Source organism: Berghia stephanieae, chromosome 2, assembly GCF_034508935.2.
Source record: "Berghia stephanieae isolate SIO BIC M18660-M18661 chromosome 2, UCSD_Bste_1.3, whole genome shotgun sequence".
Taxonomy (NCBI): domain Eukaryota; kingdom Metazoa; phylum Mollusca; class Gastropoda; order Nudibranchia; family Aeolidiidae; genus Berghia; species Berghia stephanieae.
The window spans coordinates 17825919-17841021 of NC_088361.1; the positions used below are offsets into that span (position 1 = coordinate 17825919).

At 37.6% G+C, this 15103-nt stretch overlaps 1 protein-coding gene and 1 long non-coding RNA gene across 4 annotated transcripts in view; one reads left to right on the forward strand and one right to left on the reverse strand.

Moving 5' to 3' along the window:
* The window catches only part of LOC144964417 (uncharacterized), a 94243-nt gene that overhangs the window by 65583 nt on the left and 13557 nt on the right, over positions 1-15103 (forward strand). For both annotated transcript variants that reach the window (XM_078898653.1, XM_078898654.1), the window contains 5 exons: positions 8009-8053; positions 9198-9303; positions 10587-10620; positions 12237-12335; positions 12985-13065. In XM_078898653.1, coding sequence (XP_078754779.1) covers positions 8009-8053; positions 9198-9303; positions 10587-10620; positions 12237-12335; positions 12985-13065 — 365 coding nt within the window. The remainder of the gene's footprint in view (positions 1-8008; positions 8054-9197; positions 9304-10586; positions 10621-12236; positions 12336-12984; positions 13066-15103) is intronic.
* LOC144964418 (uncharacterized) overlaps positions 12561-15103 on the reverse strand; it is a 33373-nt gene continuing 30830 nt past the window's right edge. For both annotated transcript variants that reach the window (XR_013643834.1, XR_013643833.1), the window contains exon 5: positions 12561-13071. This is a non-coding gene — a long non-coding RNA (uncharacterized LOC144964418). The remainder of the gene's footprint in view (positions 13072-15103) is intronic.

Here is a 15103-nt window from a genome sequence, read left to right on the forward strand (position 1 = left end):
TGCAGGTCTGATAACCCAATACATTATTGGCTCATGGCTGTCATGGAAATATAAAAATATGACGCGTAATAGTGTTCATTATATTATAACATTGTTAAATTAGGCCATGGGTGAAAGTTCGCCGGCATATGCCGGAAATTCCGGTTTTTTAGTAAATGTAATAATTGCCTTCCGGCATTTTGACTCTTCTGCCGGCTTTATCATGATTGCACCACCGGAACGTTAACTTTGAATAGACTATTTAATTTTCTTTCAAAGGTGACAGTTAAACATATATGTCACTTTTCTGTCATACATTTGATCTGCTGATGTGTCACATTTTGTACTACTATGTTATTTATCTTTTCAGTTGGTTATTAAACGCTGGTTTTCACTAAAACCTTTCACACCATTTTTGAAGATTTGCATTGAATTATGCATATAAGTATAAGCTTATTTTTTTATACTTCAAATAGTCTCAGATCTCAATTAAGCTTCTACTTCTTGTAAATAGAACTTGTCAAGAGAAAATAAAATACCAACATCTTTGACAATGAAGCCTTCAATCAAGGACTGTATTGACAATAAACATAAACATAAATGGGTTATTTTCCCTTTATAATAAAACTGAAAATACTTTATTTTGATTGTTTACATTTATAATATTTTTGTCTTTAATATTTTGTATGAGTCTAATTTTAAAATTTATTATTATTAAATAGGGAGCTGTAAGAACGGTGTCGGTTTTTTTTAAAATGCACTAAGAATATTTTTAGGGTATTCAACTTGTATATCACATAGGTGGGTATTTCCCATATTTGATCCAAATGTAGTAGTAGTTGTAGTACGAGTAGTAGTAGTAGTAATAGTAGTCATCACTGCTACAAATACCATCACAGGATTGACACTGCCACAACCACTACCACCACATCATCATCATTATCACCACGACCACTAGAGCATCATCACTACAACAACCTACACCAACACTAACATCACAAAACAAGTATCATGGTTGGGGTCTCTTGATCACTTCTTTGGGGTGTTGCGAATGTAATAGCCCTTGGTATTGCATTTCTGAGCCTTTTACCATACAAATTTAAAGTGATGACATATCTTAGGGTCTCCATAAACCAGGTAATACTGTAATCATTAGAGATTGCTGCGAATGAGTGTTTAAATGACGAGATCATTTATTTTGCTTTGGGTCTGGTGTTAGTTTTTGTATAAATTTTGTTTTGAATCATGTAGACTAAATACTTTTTTCTTCTTCTTTTTTTTTTCTTGCTTTAAGAAAAAAAAACACATATGGGGTCATAGAAATTAATGTACTTTTCACTCTGGAAAGGTTGGCACTCAACCGGCGAGTCATAGATCGCAAAAAAAAAAATGAATTAGCATCTTTTTCAGGCAAACCAGCTTCACCGGTGTCTGTCTTTCAGGCAAATTGATCCCCGTTAACTTTCACCCATGAATTAGGCCCAAAAGTGGATTCGGATGCCAGACCTGCATAAATATGTATACGTCGATTTAAGCTTATTTCATGAGAACAGAGAAGTCCTGACAATTCCTTGGAATTGTGTATGTGATCAGTCCTTCGGAGAACTAACAATGAATAAGTTACACATTGAATCATAAGGTAGCATAAGACATAAGAATATATCTATTTCCGTTGCAGGATGTATAGATAAAACGAAGCTGACCTCACTCAGGTCTTTGTTATTGTTTTTTTTTTTTTTTTGTTGCCATCCATGTTTATGAGTAATTCTCACTAAACTGTATTAACCAGACTATAAACGTTCAAGGTTACACACAGTTTTGTGTGATGGTCCGTTGTACTTCCCGGGTGGCAGTCTCATGGGTTTTTGGCCAAGCGCACAGCATTTTGTGTGTTGGTCCGTGATACTGCTGGGTGGCAATGTTGCGAGTTTCGTGGCCAACGCACATCATCTCTAGTCAGATTCTTAATATTATGGGACGTCGAGGATGGATGGTCTTTGTCTTTATTGACGACCAGCATTTATATTTAGACTAGAAAAGAAGATGTCGTCACTCTGACATCAGAAGATCATATTTATAGATAGTTCGAAAATGACGTCACCCATGTCTTTGTTATTGTTTTTTGCCATCCGCGTTTATGAGTAATGCTCACTGGACTGTATTAACCCGACTATAAACGTTCATGGATACACACAGTTTTGTGTGTTGGTCTGTTATACTTCCGGATGGCAATGTCATGAGCTTCTTAGCCAAGCGCATACTATCTTTTCAAGGGATGGGTATTCATTCATCCGGAAGACTGGGTTTACACTTCCAGTGAGATTCAAAACAACTTTGGAAGGCTGCAGTCAGGCTATGAGTTTTGTAAGGCTACGGTCAGGCTATGAGTTTTGGAAGGCTACAGCCAGGCTATGAGTTTTGGAAGGCTACGGTCAGGCTATGAGTTTTGGAAGGCTACGGTCAGGCTATGAGTTTTGGAAGACTACAGCCAGGCTATGAGTTTTGGAAGACTACAGCCAGGCTATGAGTTTTGGAAGACTACAGCCAGGCTATGAGTTTTGGAAGGCTACAGCCAGGCTATGAGTTTTGGAAGGCTACAGCCAGGCTATGAGTTTTGGAAGGCTACGGTCAGGCTATGAGTTTTGGAAGGCTACGGTCAGGCTATGAGTTTTGGAAGGCTACGGTCAGGCTATGAGTTTTGGAAGGCTACAGCCAGGCTATGAGTTTTGGAAGGCTACAGCCAGGCTATGAGTTTTGGAAGACTACAGCCAGGCTATGAGTTTTGGAAGGCTACAGCCAGGCTATGAGTTTTGGAAGGCTACAGCCAGGCTATGAGTTTTGGAAGGCTACAGCCAGGCTATGAGTTTTGGAAGGCTACAGCCAGGCTATGAGTTTTGGAAGGCTACAGCCAGGCTATGAGTTTTGGAAGACTACAGCCAGGCTATGAGTTTTGGAAGGCTACAGCCAGGCTATGAGTTTTGGAAGGCTACAGCCAGGCTATGAGTTTTGGAAGGCTACAGCCAGGCTATGAGTTTTGGAAGGCTACAGCCAGGCTATGAGTTTTGGAAGACTACAGCCAGGCTATGAGTTTTGGAAGACTACAGCCAGGCTATGAGTTTTGGCAGGCTACAGCCAGGCTATGAGTTTTGGAAGACTACAGCCAGGCTATGAGTTTTGGAAGGCTACAGTCAGGCTATGAGTTTTGGAAGACTACGGTCAGGCTATGAGTTTTGGAAGACTACAGCCAGGCTATGAGTTTTGGAAGACTACAGCCAGGCTATGAGTTTTGGAAGGCTACGGTCAGGCTATGAGTTTTGGAAGGCTACAGCCAGGCTATGAGTTTTGTAAGGCTACAGCCAGGCTATGAGGTTTGGAAGACTACAGCCAGGCTATGAGTTTTGGAAGGCTACGGTCAGGCTATGAGTTTTGGAAGGCTACAGCCAGGCTATGAGTTTTGGAAGGCTACAGCCAGGCTATGAGTTTTGGAAGGCTACAGCCAGGCTATGAGTTTTGGAAGGCTACAGTCGGGCTATGAGTTTTGGAAGGCTACAGTCAGGCTATGAGTTTTGGAAGACTACAGCCAGGCTATGAGTTTTGGAAGGCTACAGTCAGGCTATGAGTTTTGGAAGGCTACGGTCAGGCTATGAGTTTTGGAAGGCTGCGGTCAGGCTATGAGTTTTGGAAGGCTACGGTCAGGCTATGAGATAACAAAGGCCACGATTCGATTCTACCACAGTAAGGCCACCCATCCTTCGGGACCATTTATTTATCCAAAATTGATTAGTGGCTTGGCCTAATCCAGAACTGACATTAAAAGCGTTGCAGTGGAGCTACGTCCTGTCCAGAGGATGGTCGGCTATTTATTATATTCGATCCATGCCGGAAAAAAATATCGAAAAGCAAAGAAAGAGAGATGAAAAAAAAATAAAGAAGAAAGAAATGTATAGATATAATGTGCCTAAAAAGAAATTCAACGACAAAGAGAAAGACATAATAATGAATGTAAATAGAGTAAATTATACTACGAGTATTGATAATGACGTTTAATTAGATATTTAATTCTCAATATTATCAATTAATTGACATTGACTACTATTTATATATAATTGATAAATTGTATCTATGCATAAAAGTTACACCGAGCATTTCAATGTTTTTAGAACCTATTAGCTCTCAAACCATTCGATACGATACGAATAATATACGGAAAGAAAAGATGTGTTCTTGTCTATTTGTGTTTGTGATGCAAGGGGTAGGGGTTGGGGGGGGGGGGGGGATGTCAAAGGGTGGCTGAGCGCCAACGAACCACTATCTGCTCCTGTTCGTGTCGGGTGTCGTTGAGAGATGATTAAATGCTTCGTTGTGTTCCATGTGTAACCAGAAGGTCGCGAGACTTTGATTGAAATGTTAACCAAATGATAAAAATGCTGGATTTCCTTTGATTGCTAACAAGTCAATATTACCCACATGTTTCAAGGTAACCTCGTAAATCCTGTTGGGTGGATGGACTTGAGTTGTCGAAAGGCAGTAGCCTCACATTTGAGAGAAATTAGATGATCAATACCGGTGTATTGGAATTGGAACACAATCATAGCTACCATCGTCTACGGTATAGATAGTATGCGCTTGGCTAAGAAGCTCACAACATTGCCATCCGGAAGTATAACGGACCAACACTCAAAACTCTGTGTAACTATGAACTTTTATAGTCTGGTTAATACAGTTTAGTGAGAATTACTCATAAACGTGGATGGCAAAATACAATAATAAAGGTATGAGTGACGTCATCTTCGTTCTATCTATAGATGTCGCTGATTCTGATAGCTACCCATTCAATGGCCGGGGTGATAGGTCGATAAAACAACGTTTATAATTCAAGTGTTCAATTCAATATATAGGGCTCGAGAACAAAAACCAGGAAAAGTATAGAAGCCTGTAGTTCCAATGCTGTGTAAAAGATGCAAATCTGAAATGTGACCACAATAAGTAAAACTTATTTACTGAAATTTAAGTATCTACTCAATTTTTCAAGGAAGTAGATTAATATGTTGAAAAATTTGAAATCCACAATCGCCGCATTAAAATATTTTTAAATTTTTTTTTGCCTTTTCGAAGATTTTGACGTGATTCTCAAATGTTGATGTCATCTGTAGATCAGATCCCTCATTTTGCTTTATGACTATGCGTGACATTTTTTCCATAGTCGAATTGAATTTCTAATTTCTTGAATGGTGATAATTTGCTCCTCCCATGCATTGTGAACGGACTCTTTTTAACTCACTCAACCCTAACACCGACTATATCCGTAGTTAACCTGGGTTACTTTTACCCCATGCCTATTTATCACATTTTTCTAAGAAAATTTATAGGCTTAGACTTGTATCAACGCTAATGTTTTTAGTTTTTACATGTTTATGGTAGTTGAATAAAACTATCTATGCACATGCTCATTTTTAATACCTACTTTTTTCCTCCAATTTTGAAAAGAGGTAAAAATCTCTAGGATTGAGAGAGTTAAATTCTAAATCCGTGTAAACCGTTGTACCAAGTCAGGACTCAATGGAGGCCATAAGTTGTCTTTAGAAGTTAGTCGAATGTCATTTTCTCGTTGTAATAAGATTGTGTTATGTTTCTAGAGTGGAAAGTCTTGCGGATAAACAAATGACCCATCGGGATAAAGTGAAACAAAACCTGGAAAAGTTGGGCTTTTTTTCTAACATTGTTACATGATTTTCCGCGTTCACGTTTGTGATTGAAATGTCAATGAAATGTAATTTATTTTTCTGCCAACATACTCCAGCAGCCACCATAATTTATTTTGATAAACCTTTTGGTTTCATGGTGAAATCTATACGGTGATAATAAATGTCTGATTTTGTTCGGCCGTAGACAACTTTATTATTAGGCGAAAGCTAAAAACAAGACGCACGTTTTCCAACTTTTGATATCGTAGTTTTTGAATGACTTTGATTTTGATATATACCGACATAGCTTTTGGACCAATAAAGAATTTTAAAGTAAACTTGGAAATATTTAATTAAATTTTTTTGGGTTTTTTGTTTGTTTGTTTTGTTGTTTTTTTGTTTTTTTGTTGTCTTATAAAAATTTAGATGGTTCTGATTTCTACTTTCTATTGAAAAAGTGTCATACTTTTTTCCCCGTTTAAAAAAAAAAAAAACAGCACCCAATATTAGTTTGATATTAGTTTGAACTAATTGTCTATTTCCCTACTAGGCAATAAGTTTTGTTTTTTTCTTATTATTTGTTTTCTCGACGTCTTAAGAGAACTCTAAGGCTGTTTTTGCTTGGTCACGGAGAGATATTTTCTTTATTCAAAATGCTTCTCAAAATATTTAGTCATTGTAACAATTCTATCTAAGTGTATTTTAATCGTTGTTCAAATGGCCATGGTAAAATAGACTTTTTAAATTTTTTTGTGTGTTTTAAATGTAGATACGTCTCTTAATGAAACAAGACCTCAAAAATATCAAATAGATTTAGAAACAACAAGCGAAGAACTGATTTCAGCAACACAAGGAAACATCCAATTGCCTCAGCACCTTAAGACACTGGCCTTTAAAAGCTAAGAACACTTGCACTAGAAACAGATTTATGGAGGCAAATTACTAACTGGATACTAGAAACAGACTGACACACTTGGAAGTAACACACTCACATTCACGGCTAGCGTCCATAGAGACATCATATTTATTCATTATGATTCATTAGTTTGATTATGATGGGAAGGGGGGGGGGGGGGGTAGGAAATTCTTCTTAGCTGCTATAGGGAATGAGATTAGCGGAAGAGTAGCGTTCCTTGATTGGACGTCACCTTACAGAGAGAACGTCAAAATGGTTTTGCGCATGCGTCTCTCTCGTACTCGCTTTCGGTGAAGTGTCTCAAGCCGCTGTCACCGGAAGCGAGGACGGGAGACGCATGCGCACAACCAACATGACGTTCTCTCTCTCTAATAACTTTTCCGCCGGTGATGTCCAATCAAGGGACGCTACTCTTCCGCTAATCTCATTCCCTATTAGAAAATCAAATTAACTGAATATTGAGTCAAATAAAAACTCGTATAATTTTTGTCAACAAATGTTTCATGAAGTGTAATGTGTTCATGCAAAATACATACGTATTGGTATGGACTGTCTTGGTTTTTAACAAGTTGACGCAAACGAGAAAGAGACTGAAGATTCTCTCTTCGCTCCCCCCCCCCCCACCCCGCACCTTTTTTTTCTGTTTTAAATAGCTTTTTCGTACAGTCGGTGATGTCATATTTACATAATTGTTAACAAGAGCAGAAATTCTGTTTCTGTAGAATTCATTCATTGTTGGCAAAATGCCAGCTATATCTTCAGACCTGCCAAGTTGAAAATTTAAATATCCGTAATTTTTGGGAGATAAAAATTATAGTTTCTATTGTTAACTTAAAACATCAACAATTTACCCTCACAGTGATTAAATAATTATTCCAAATTATTTAGTCTGGCATCAACTTTTATTTTCATCAAGTTTTAATGACAGGGATGTTCATGAAGTTCTGAAATAGGAGCCAAAATGTCGTAATTCTACGATTTTTAACGTATTAGTAGGCAGGTCTGTATTATTATATGGATATTGTTTTTGAACAGCCAAGACGGATGCTACACTTGCCAGATATTCAAATGTTGATGACGTACTGTTGTAATCAACTGAAAACCCAATGCCATTATCGAATCCTTAATAATAATAATAATAATAATAATAATAATAATAATAATAATAATAATAATAATAATAATAATAATAATAATAATAATAATAATGTACTTTATTCATCCAAAAGGAAATTTTTGAATAAATCACAGCCGTTGTAAAAATATGGTGTCACTTTTATAAATAAGAATTGTAAGAATATCCAATAAAACTTGTGAAAACACAGAGCACTGACAAAAACACGTCTGCAGTCGCCGGAGACCAGCGCCAAGACTTCATCCTTGTATTCATTTCATTGATTCTTTACTGGTGTTTGTTTTCATTCCACAGATGAAATGAGGAAACGACGAGAATACCACTGGACAGTCTCTGATAGTAAGTGTTACTACTTAGTAATATTGGTAGTAGCTAGTTAGATCATCATTGGAAGGTGGGGGGGGGGGGGGGGGGGGTCCCGAGGTTCTAGCCTCGCTCTGTGCTTAGTTAGTCCTTGGAAAGGCTCTTTACTCACTGTACTCGAGTGTAAAATGAGTACGTGGCCGTTAACAGCGTTGTCTCTCTCCGAAAAAAAATTTGTAACATCGCCGAACAGGCGTCAATTCTCTCTCTACATGATACATGTTGCTGTTGGTCAGGGACCCTTTGTAAAGCGCGTTGAGCACGTATAGTGGATATTTTTGCGTTAAATAAAAAAACAACAACTCAAACTCCATTGTTAGATCTGGCGGGGAAAAAAAAACAACTTTATGATTAACAAGCCTTCTATCCAAAGGGTAGTAGTAGTAATAGTAAGCAATTGCTATTGCCCGTTTCACGTAGTTATAGACACAGGGACAAACTCCGGCTCTTTTGGCTACTAATACTAAACGGGGGATTTAACTTTTTGCAATTCTGCTTTGTGGTATGAAGCACACGGCTTTGAACTGATGAGTCCCTGGTTTGAGCCCCGATTTCAGGTGGCGCAAAGTTGTGTCCTCGGAAAGCCTCTTTGCTCACATCTTCTCACCCCATTCATGTGTAAAATTAGTTCCGATCTGGCAACAGCTTTGTTTCGCTCTTAAAAAATAAAAAGAAGATTTTTGCACCTAATACTAATATTATATGCGTCATGTCTCGTCCTACATGTTAAGTGTTGCTGTTGGCTTGGGAGGGAGCCGTTGTAAAGTTCTCTGAGCGCGTTTAGTGGATTTTGCTCTTACTCTTAAATTAAAGCTCACATGAAAAAATATATAATATAGTATTTCATTTTATTTATTTATTTACAGCAGGTTTATACTTATAATACGAATTTTTTTATATATATATATATATATATATATATATATATATATATATATATATATATATATATATATGTATTTATTTTTATATTTTAATCTATTTTATTGTTAATTATTATTATTATTATTATTATTATTATTATTATTATTATTATTATTATTATTATTATTATTATTATTATTATTGTTGTTGTTGTTGTTATTATTATATTTCTATTCTTTTATCTTTCTCGTGCCAGGCTATGTGAAATCCCTCAACTTGGAGGAGAGAGGCGATGCTGTGATGGAAAAAGAGTTGACAGTCGGCTGTGATCACATCAGTCTGGTGTTGCAGATGGTTAGTAGGTGAGTCAGTGTGTTTGTTGTATTGATGCTATTAGTTTAGGTAAAATGCTCACAACATCCACCAGTCGGATATAACGTACCAACACACAAAACTAAGTGTATCCTTGAAAGTTTATAGTCTGGTTGATGGAATATGGTGAGAACTAATCATTAAAAAATGGCTGGCTAAAAACAATAAGAACGAGCTGAGCGACGTCAATTTCGTTCCCCCTGTATTGCCGTTCTCTCAAAGAAAAAAAAAAAGAAGAAAAACACGAATTAAATTTGGCCAGAAAACGTCCTTGAATTATCGATTGATTGAAATGACCCTCATCTTGGCAACAACAACAAAAAATCCCTTCAAACCCAAGTTTGAGAGTTTTTGCCTAGATGGTCATTTCAATCGATCGATATTTGAAGGACGAGTTTTCTGGCCAAAATTTTTAATTCGTGTTTTATAATAATTTTTTTTGAGTGCGACTGTATCCAAATGACAAGTTTCCATACCTTACGCAGACTTAACGAAAAATTCGATAATTACGAAATTTTGCCTCCAATTTCTCAACTCCATATATGAGTATGAGCATCTCTAAGTCATTAAAACTCATTGAAAATAAAAGTTGATGCCAGACTACATCATTTTAAGGATTTTGAAGTGTTATGTGCGGCTATGTGGTCTAGTGGTATGACACTCGCTTTCGGATCGGAAGGTCCTGGGTTCGAGCCTCGCTCGGCGTATAGTTGAGCCATTGGGAAAGACTCTTTACTCACATTTTCTCATCGTACTCCGGTGTGAAATGAGTACCTGGTCGTTAACAGCGTTGTCTCTGTCCCAAAAATTTGTAATTTCGCCTAACAGGCGTCATGAGGCGTCATGTCTCGTCCTACATGTTATGTGTTGCTGTTGGCCAGGGACCCCTTGTAAAGCGCTTTTAGCACGTTTAGTGGATATTGCGCTATATAAAAGCTCAATTTTAAAAAAATAATTTATGTATCTAATCCTTGTGAGTGTAGATTGTTGATTTTTTAAAGTTAACTACAGCGACTACAATTTTTACTTCTCAAAAAATACGAAATTTTAGATTTTGAAGTAGACAGGCCTGAGTATGGTTGTACAATATTGATAGTATGTGTGATTGTGTGTGTGTGTGTGTGTTTATGTGTGTGTGTTTTACCATTACTTGGCATGACGAGAGAGTGGAGTGTGTGAGGAGGAGGAGGCTTGGAACTGTAATAATGTAATAGATAGTATATACGTATTACCCCGCTATGATGCTAATCTTTGTTTACGTTGTGTTTTTCAGGCAAGAAGAAAGCAGCAGCAGCAGCAGTCTACAGGTAAGATGGGGCCAAGATAGCAGCAGGGAGGTGGATGGGGGTGGAAGATTATAGAAAATATTATACGTTGAAATATATCGTTAGCTAAACGTTCTCTCTTCTCTTCCTCTCTCTCTCTCTCTCTCTCTCTCTCTCTCTCTCTCTCTCTCTCTCTCTCTCTCTCTCTCTCTCTCTCTCTCTCTCTCTCTCTCTCTCTCTCTCCCTCCCTGTGTGTATGTATTAGTATTATCTATCCCTCTCTCTAGATAAATCTATCTTTCAATCAGTCAATCTATCTATTATCTATATCTGTTTATCCATCTATGTTTCTGTCTGTTTTCTATCTATTTATCTATTCAATTATCTATTTCTCTATCTATCTGTCAATACCCCCTCCCTCCCTATTCCATTCTAGTATGTTTCTTCCTTGTCTCACATTCATATTATTCCCCTCTTCCTCATCCTACTACTACTACTACTACTACTACTACTACTTCTACTACTACTACTACTACTACTACTACTACTACTACTACTAATACTACTTTCTACTACTACTACTACTACTACTACTACTACTACTAATACTACTACTACTACTACTACCACCACCACAACTACCACTATTACTACTACTAGGTACCTACTACCACTAGGTACCTACTACTACTACAACTAATACTACTACTACTTCTACTACTACTACTACTACAACTAATACTACTACTACTTCTACTACTACTACTACTACTACTACTACCACCACAACTACCACTATTACTACTACTAGGTACCTACTACCACTAGGTACCTACTACTACTACTACTACTACTAATACTACTACTACTACTACTACTACTACTACTAATACTACTACTACTTCTACTACTACTACTACTACTACTACTACTACTACCACCACAACTACCACTATTACTACTACTAGGTACCTACTACCACTAGGTACCTACTACTACTACTACTAATACTACTACTACTACTACTATACTACTACTATACTACTATATACTACTACTACTACTACTACTACTAATACTATTTTCTACTACTACTATACTACTACTACTACTATACTAATATACTTTACTACTACTACTATACTATACTACTACTACTATCTATACTACTACTATACTACTACTACTACTACTACTACCACCACCACCACCACCACAACTACCACTATTACTACTACTAGGTACCTACTACCACTAGGTACCTACTACTACTACTAATACTACTACTACTTCTACTACTACTACTACTACCACCACAACTACCACTATTACTACTACTAGGTACCTACTACCACTAGGTACCTACTACTACTACTACTACTAATACTACTACTACTTCTACTACTACTACTACTACTGCTACTACTGCTACTACTACTACTACTACTACTACTACTGCTACTGCTACTTCTACAACAACAACAACAACAACTACTACTACTCCGCCCTTTATTTACCCTAGTGTTCCTATATATACGCGTAATAATATTATTTTTATATGTAGTTCTAACGCAGATCTAATTAACCAGAAAAGAGAAATAGGTCACCATTATAAAGAGACGTTTGAAATGGAGGTATTTGAAATGCTATTCTTTCAGGTGACGGATCAACGATACCTGTTGTGCCCTGCTGAGTTCACCATTGGCCTTCTGAAAAAATTTGTCCGCATGAAATTTGATCTTACTTTAGAAAATAAGGTAAGATAATAAATTCAAAACACACACACATGTTGTAATGGTGCTGCTATCTAGGACATTTTTAAAAAATCTCATTTCATCAATATGCTTTTGCCTACAAAGATAAAGAAGAAACAAAGTGAATTATACAGATATTTTTGATCAATGAATTAATTGATGCCCGATATAAAGACAGACCCAAATTTATTAAATGATAATTTTAATAGACTTTTTTTTCTTATCTAGAGTATAATTATTTTTTTTTATTCTTTTATTGATATATTTTTTTAATATATAAAATTGTTTGGTAGGTGAAGTGTCCGGATTGGTTGAGGCATTGCACTGTGACCCGGAAGGTACTGGATTCGAGCCCAGCACTTTCATATTTTTTTCTTGGGCAAGATTATTAACCCCCAATTTTCTCACATTTGACAACATGTGTTTTTCCTGTTGACATCAGACCTTTGTTTGATGGATTATCTATGGAATTGGAATGCCCAAGGCAGAGCTCCGTGCACCAAAAAAAAAGGCCAATTTTTACGCTTTTTAAATCAAATTACACTTTTATCCTTTTTGTTCCAATGCCCCAATAGTGCTTCGAGCCTATTTGGTGGATTTTGCGCTATACAAAAGCTCAATTTTGTTGTTATTTTTTACCCTTTGTCTCCAGATTGTCATGTACAAAGCCAAAGAGGAACTGACGGATGATCTCATGTTACAGGATGTGGCCTACATTTACTCTTGGAAGATGGTAAGTCTACAATTGAATAGAAAGAGAAAGGGGGGGGGGGGGGGGGGGGGGGGGAGTTGAGATGGTTTTGTGGATATGGAATTGCACTTCCACCCAAAAGACTGGTTCGAGTCTTGCTGTTGTCAAGAACTATAACTGTAACCTTTTATCACTGACTTTGATGCACGGCACTGCAGCCCGTAGCCTGGGTTATCTCTGCTTAACTGTGAAATTGGAAGAAAATATTCGAAATTGGAATTAACTTTAATGTATATCTTGGGCGCCATATGTTGTTTTAGACCCTTTTTTAAAAAAAATTTTTAAATCGTTCATTTAAGTTTACAATGGTGAACATGAAATGAAAACACAGACATGTTCTGATAGAAAAACAAACAAACTGGGTATAATGGTATCCTGATAAAAGCAACACCCCCTGATCAGAAGGGTTGGTTGACATTATCCATTATCAATGAAATACACTTAGATAAAGAACAGTAACATTTGGAACAAACTCGAGGTGTTGACTTGAAGCAGAAGTTGACTAAACAGGTGTTGACTGAAAGCAGAAGTTGACTAAATGAGTGTTGACTTAAATCAGATGTTGACTAAATTGAGAGTTGATGCTATGCAGATCCCAGTGTACGAGGTATGAACAATTATGGGGTAGCTTACTTTTCTTATAATATCCGTTTCCAAATGAAAACGCATTATAATTATACATGACAGTAGAAGAGACTTCGTTGCTAGGTTTCAACTGGCATGGCCAGCAATGTGAATGAAATTAAATTAATGTTTGTCGCAGGCAGACTTGTAGTGTGATGTGTAATAATGAAGTTATGGAAATATTTGATTCGTGTTAACAAGATTCATTTCGGGGCAGGATTGATCCACATTGATCGTTGGTGTGAACAATGTCAGTCATGTCTCAATTGTCTTTTTTATCGTGATCATCATCATCATCATTGCCACCACCACCACCACCACCACCATCATCATCATCATTGCCACCACCACCACCACCATCATCATCATCATTGCCACCACCACCACCACCACCACCATCATCATCATCATCATTGCCACCACCACCACCATCATCATCATCATCATTGCCACCACCACCATCATCATCATCACCATTGCCACCACCACCACCATCATCATCATCATCATTGCCATCACCACCACCACCATCATCATCATCATTGCCACCACCACCATCATTATCATCATCATTGCCACCACCTCCACCACCATCACCATCATCATCATTGCCACCACCTCCACCACCATCATTATCATCATCATTGCCACCACCACCATCATTATCATCATCATTGCCACCACCACCACCACCATCATCATCATCATCATTGCCACCACCACCACCACCATCATTATCATCATCATTGCCATCACCACCACCACCATCATCATCATCATTGCCACCACCACCATCATTATCATCATCATTGCCACCACCTCCACCATCATTATCATCATCATTGCCACCACCTCCACCACCATCATCATTGCCACCACCACCACCATCATTATCATCATTGCCACCACCACCACCACCATCATTATCATCATCATTGCCACCACCTCCACCATCATTATCATCATCATGACCACCAACAAACACCATCATGACCACCAACACCACCATTACCACCATCATCATTACCACCAACAAACACCATCATGACCACCACCTCCACCATCATTATCATGACCACCATCACCACCATCATCGTCATCATCATTGCCACCACCACCACCACCATCATTATCATCATCATTGCCACCACCTCCACCATCATTATCATCATCATGACCACCAACAAACACCATCATGACCACCAACACCACCATTACCACCATCATCATTACCACCAACAAACACCATCATGACCACCAACACCACCATCATTATCATCATCATGACCACCAACAAACACCATCATGACCACCAACACCACCATTACCATTACCACCAACAACCACCATCATCATTACCACCAACAAACACCATCATGACCACCAACACCACCAT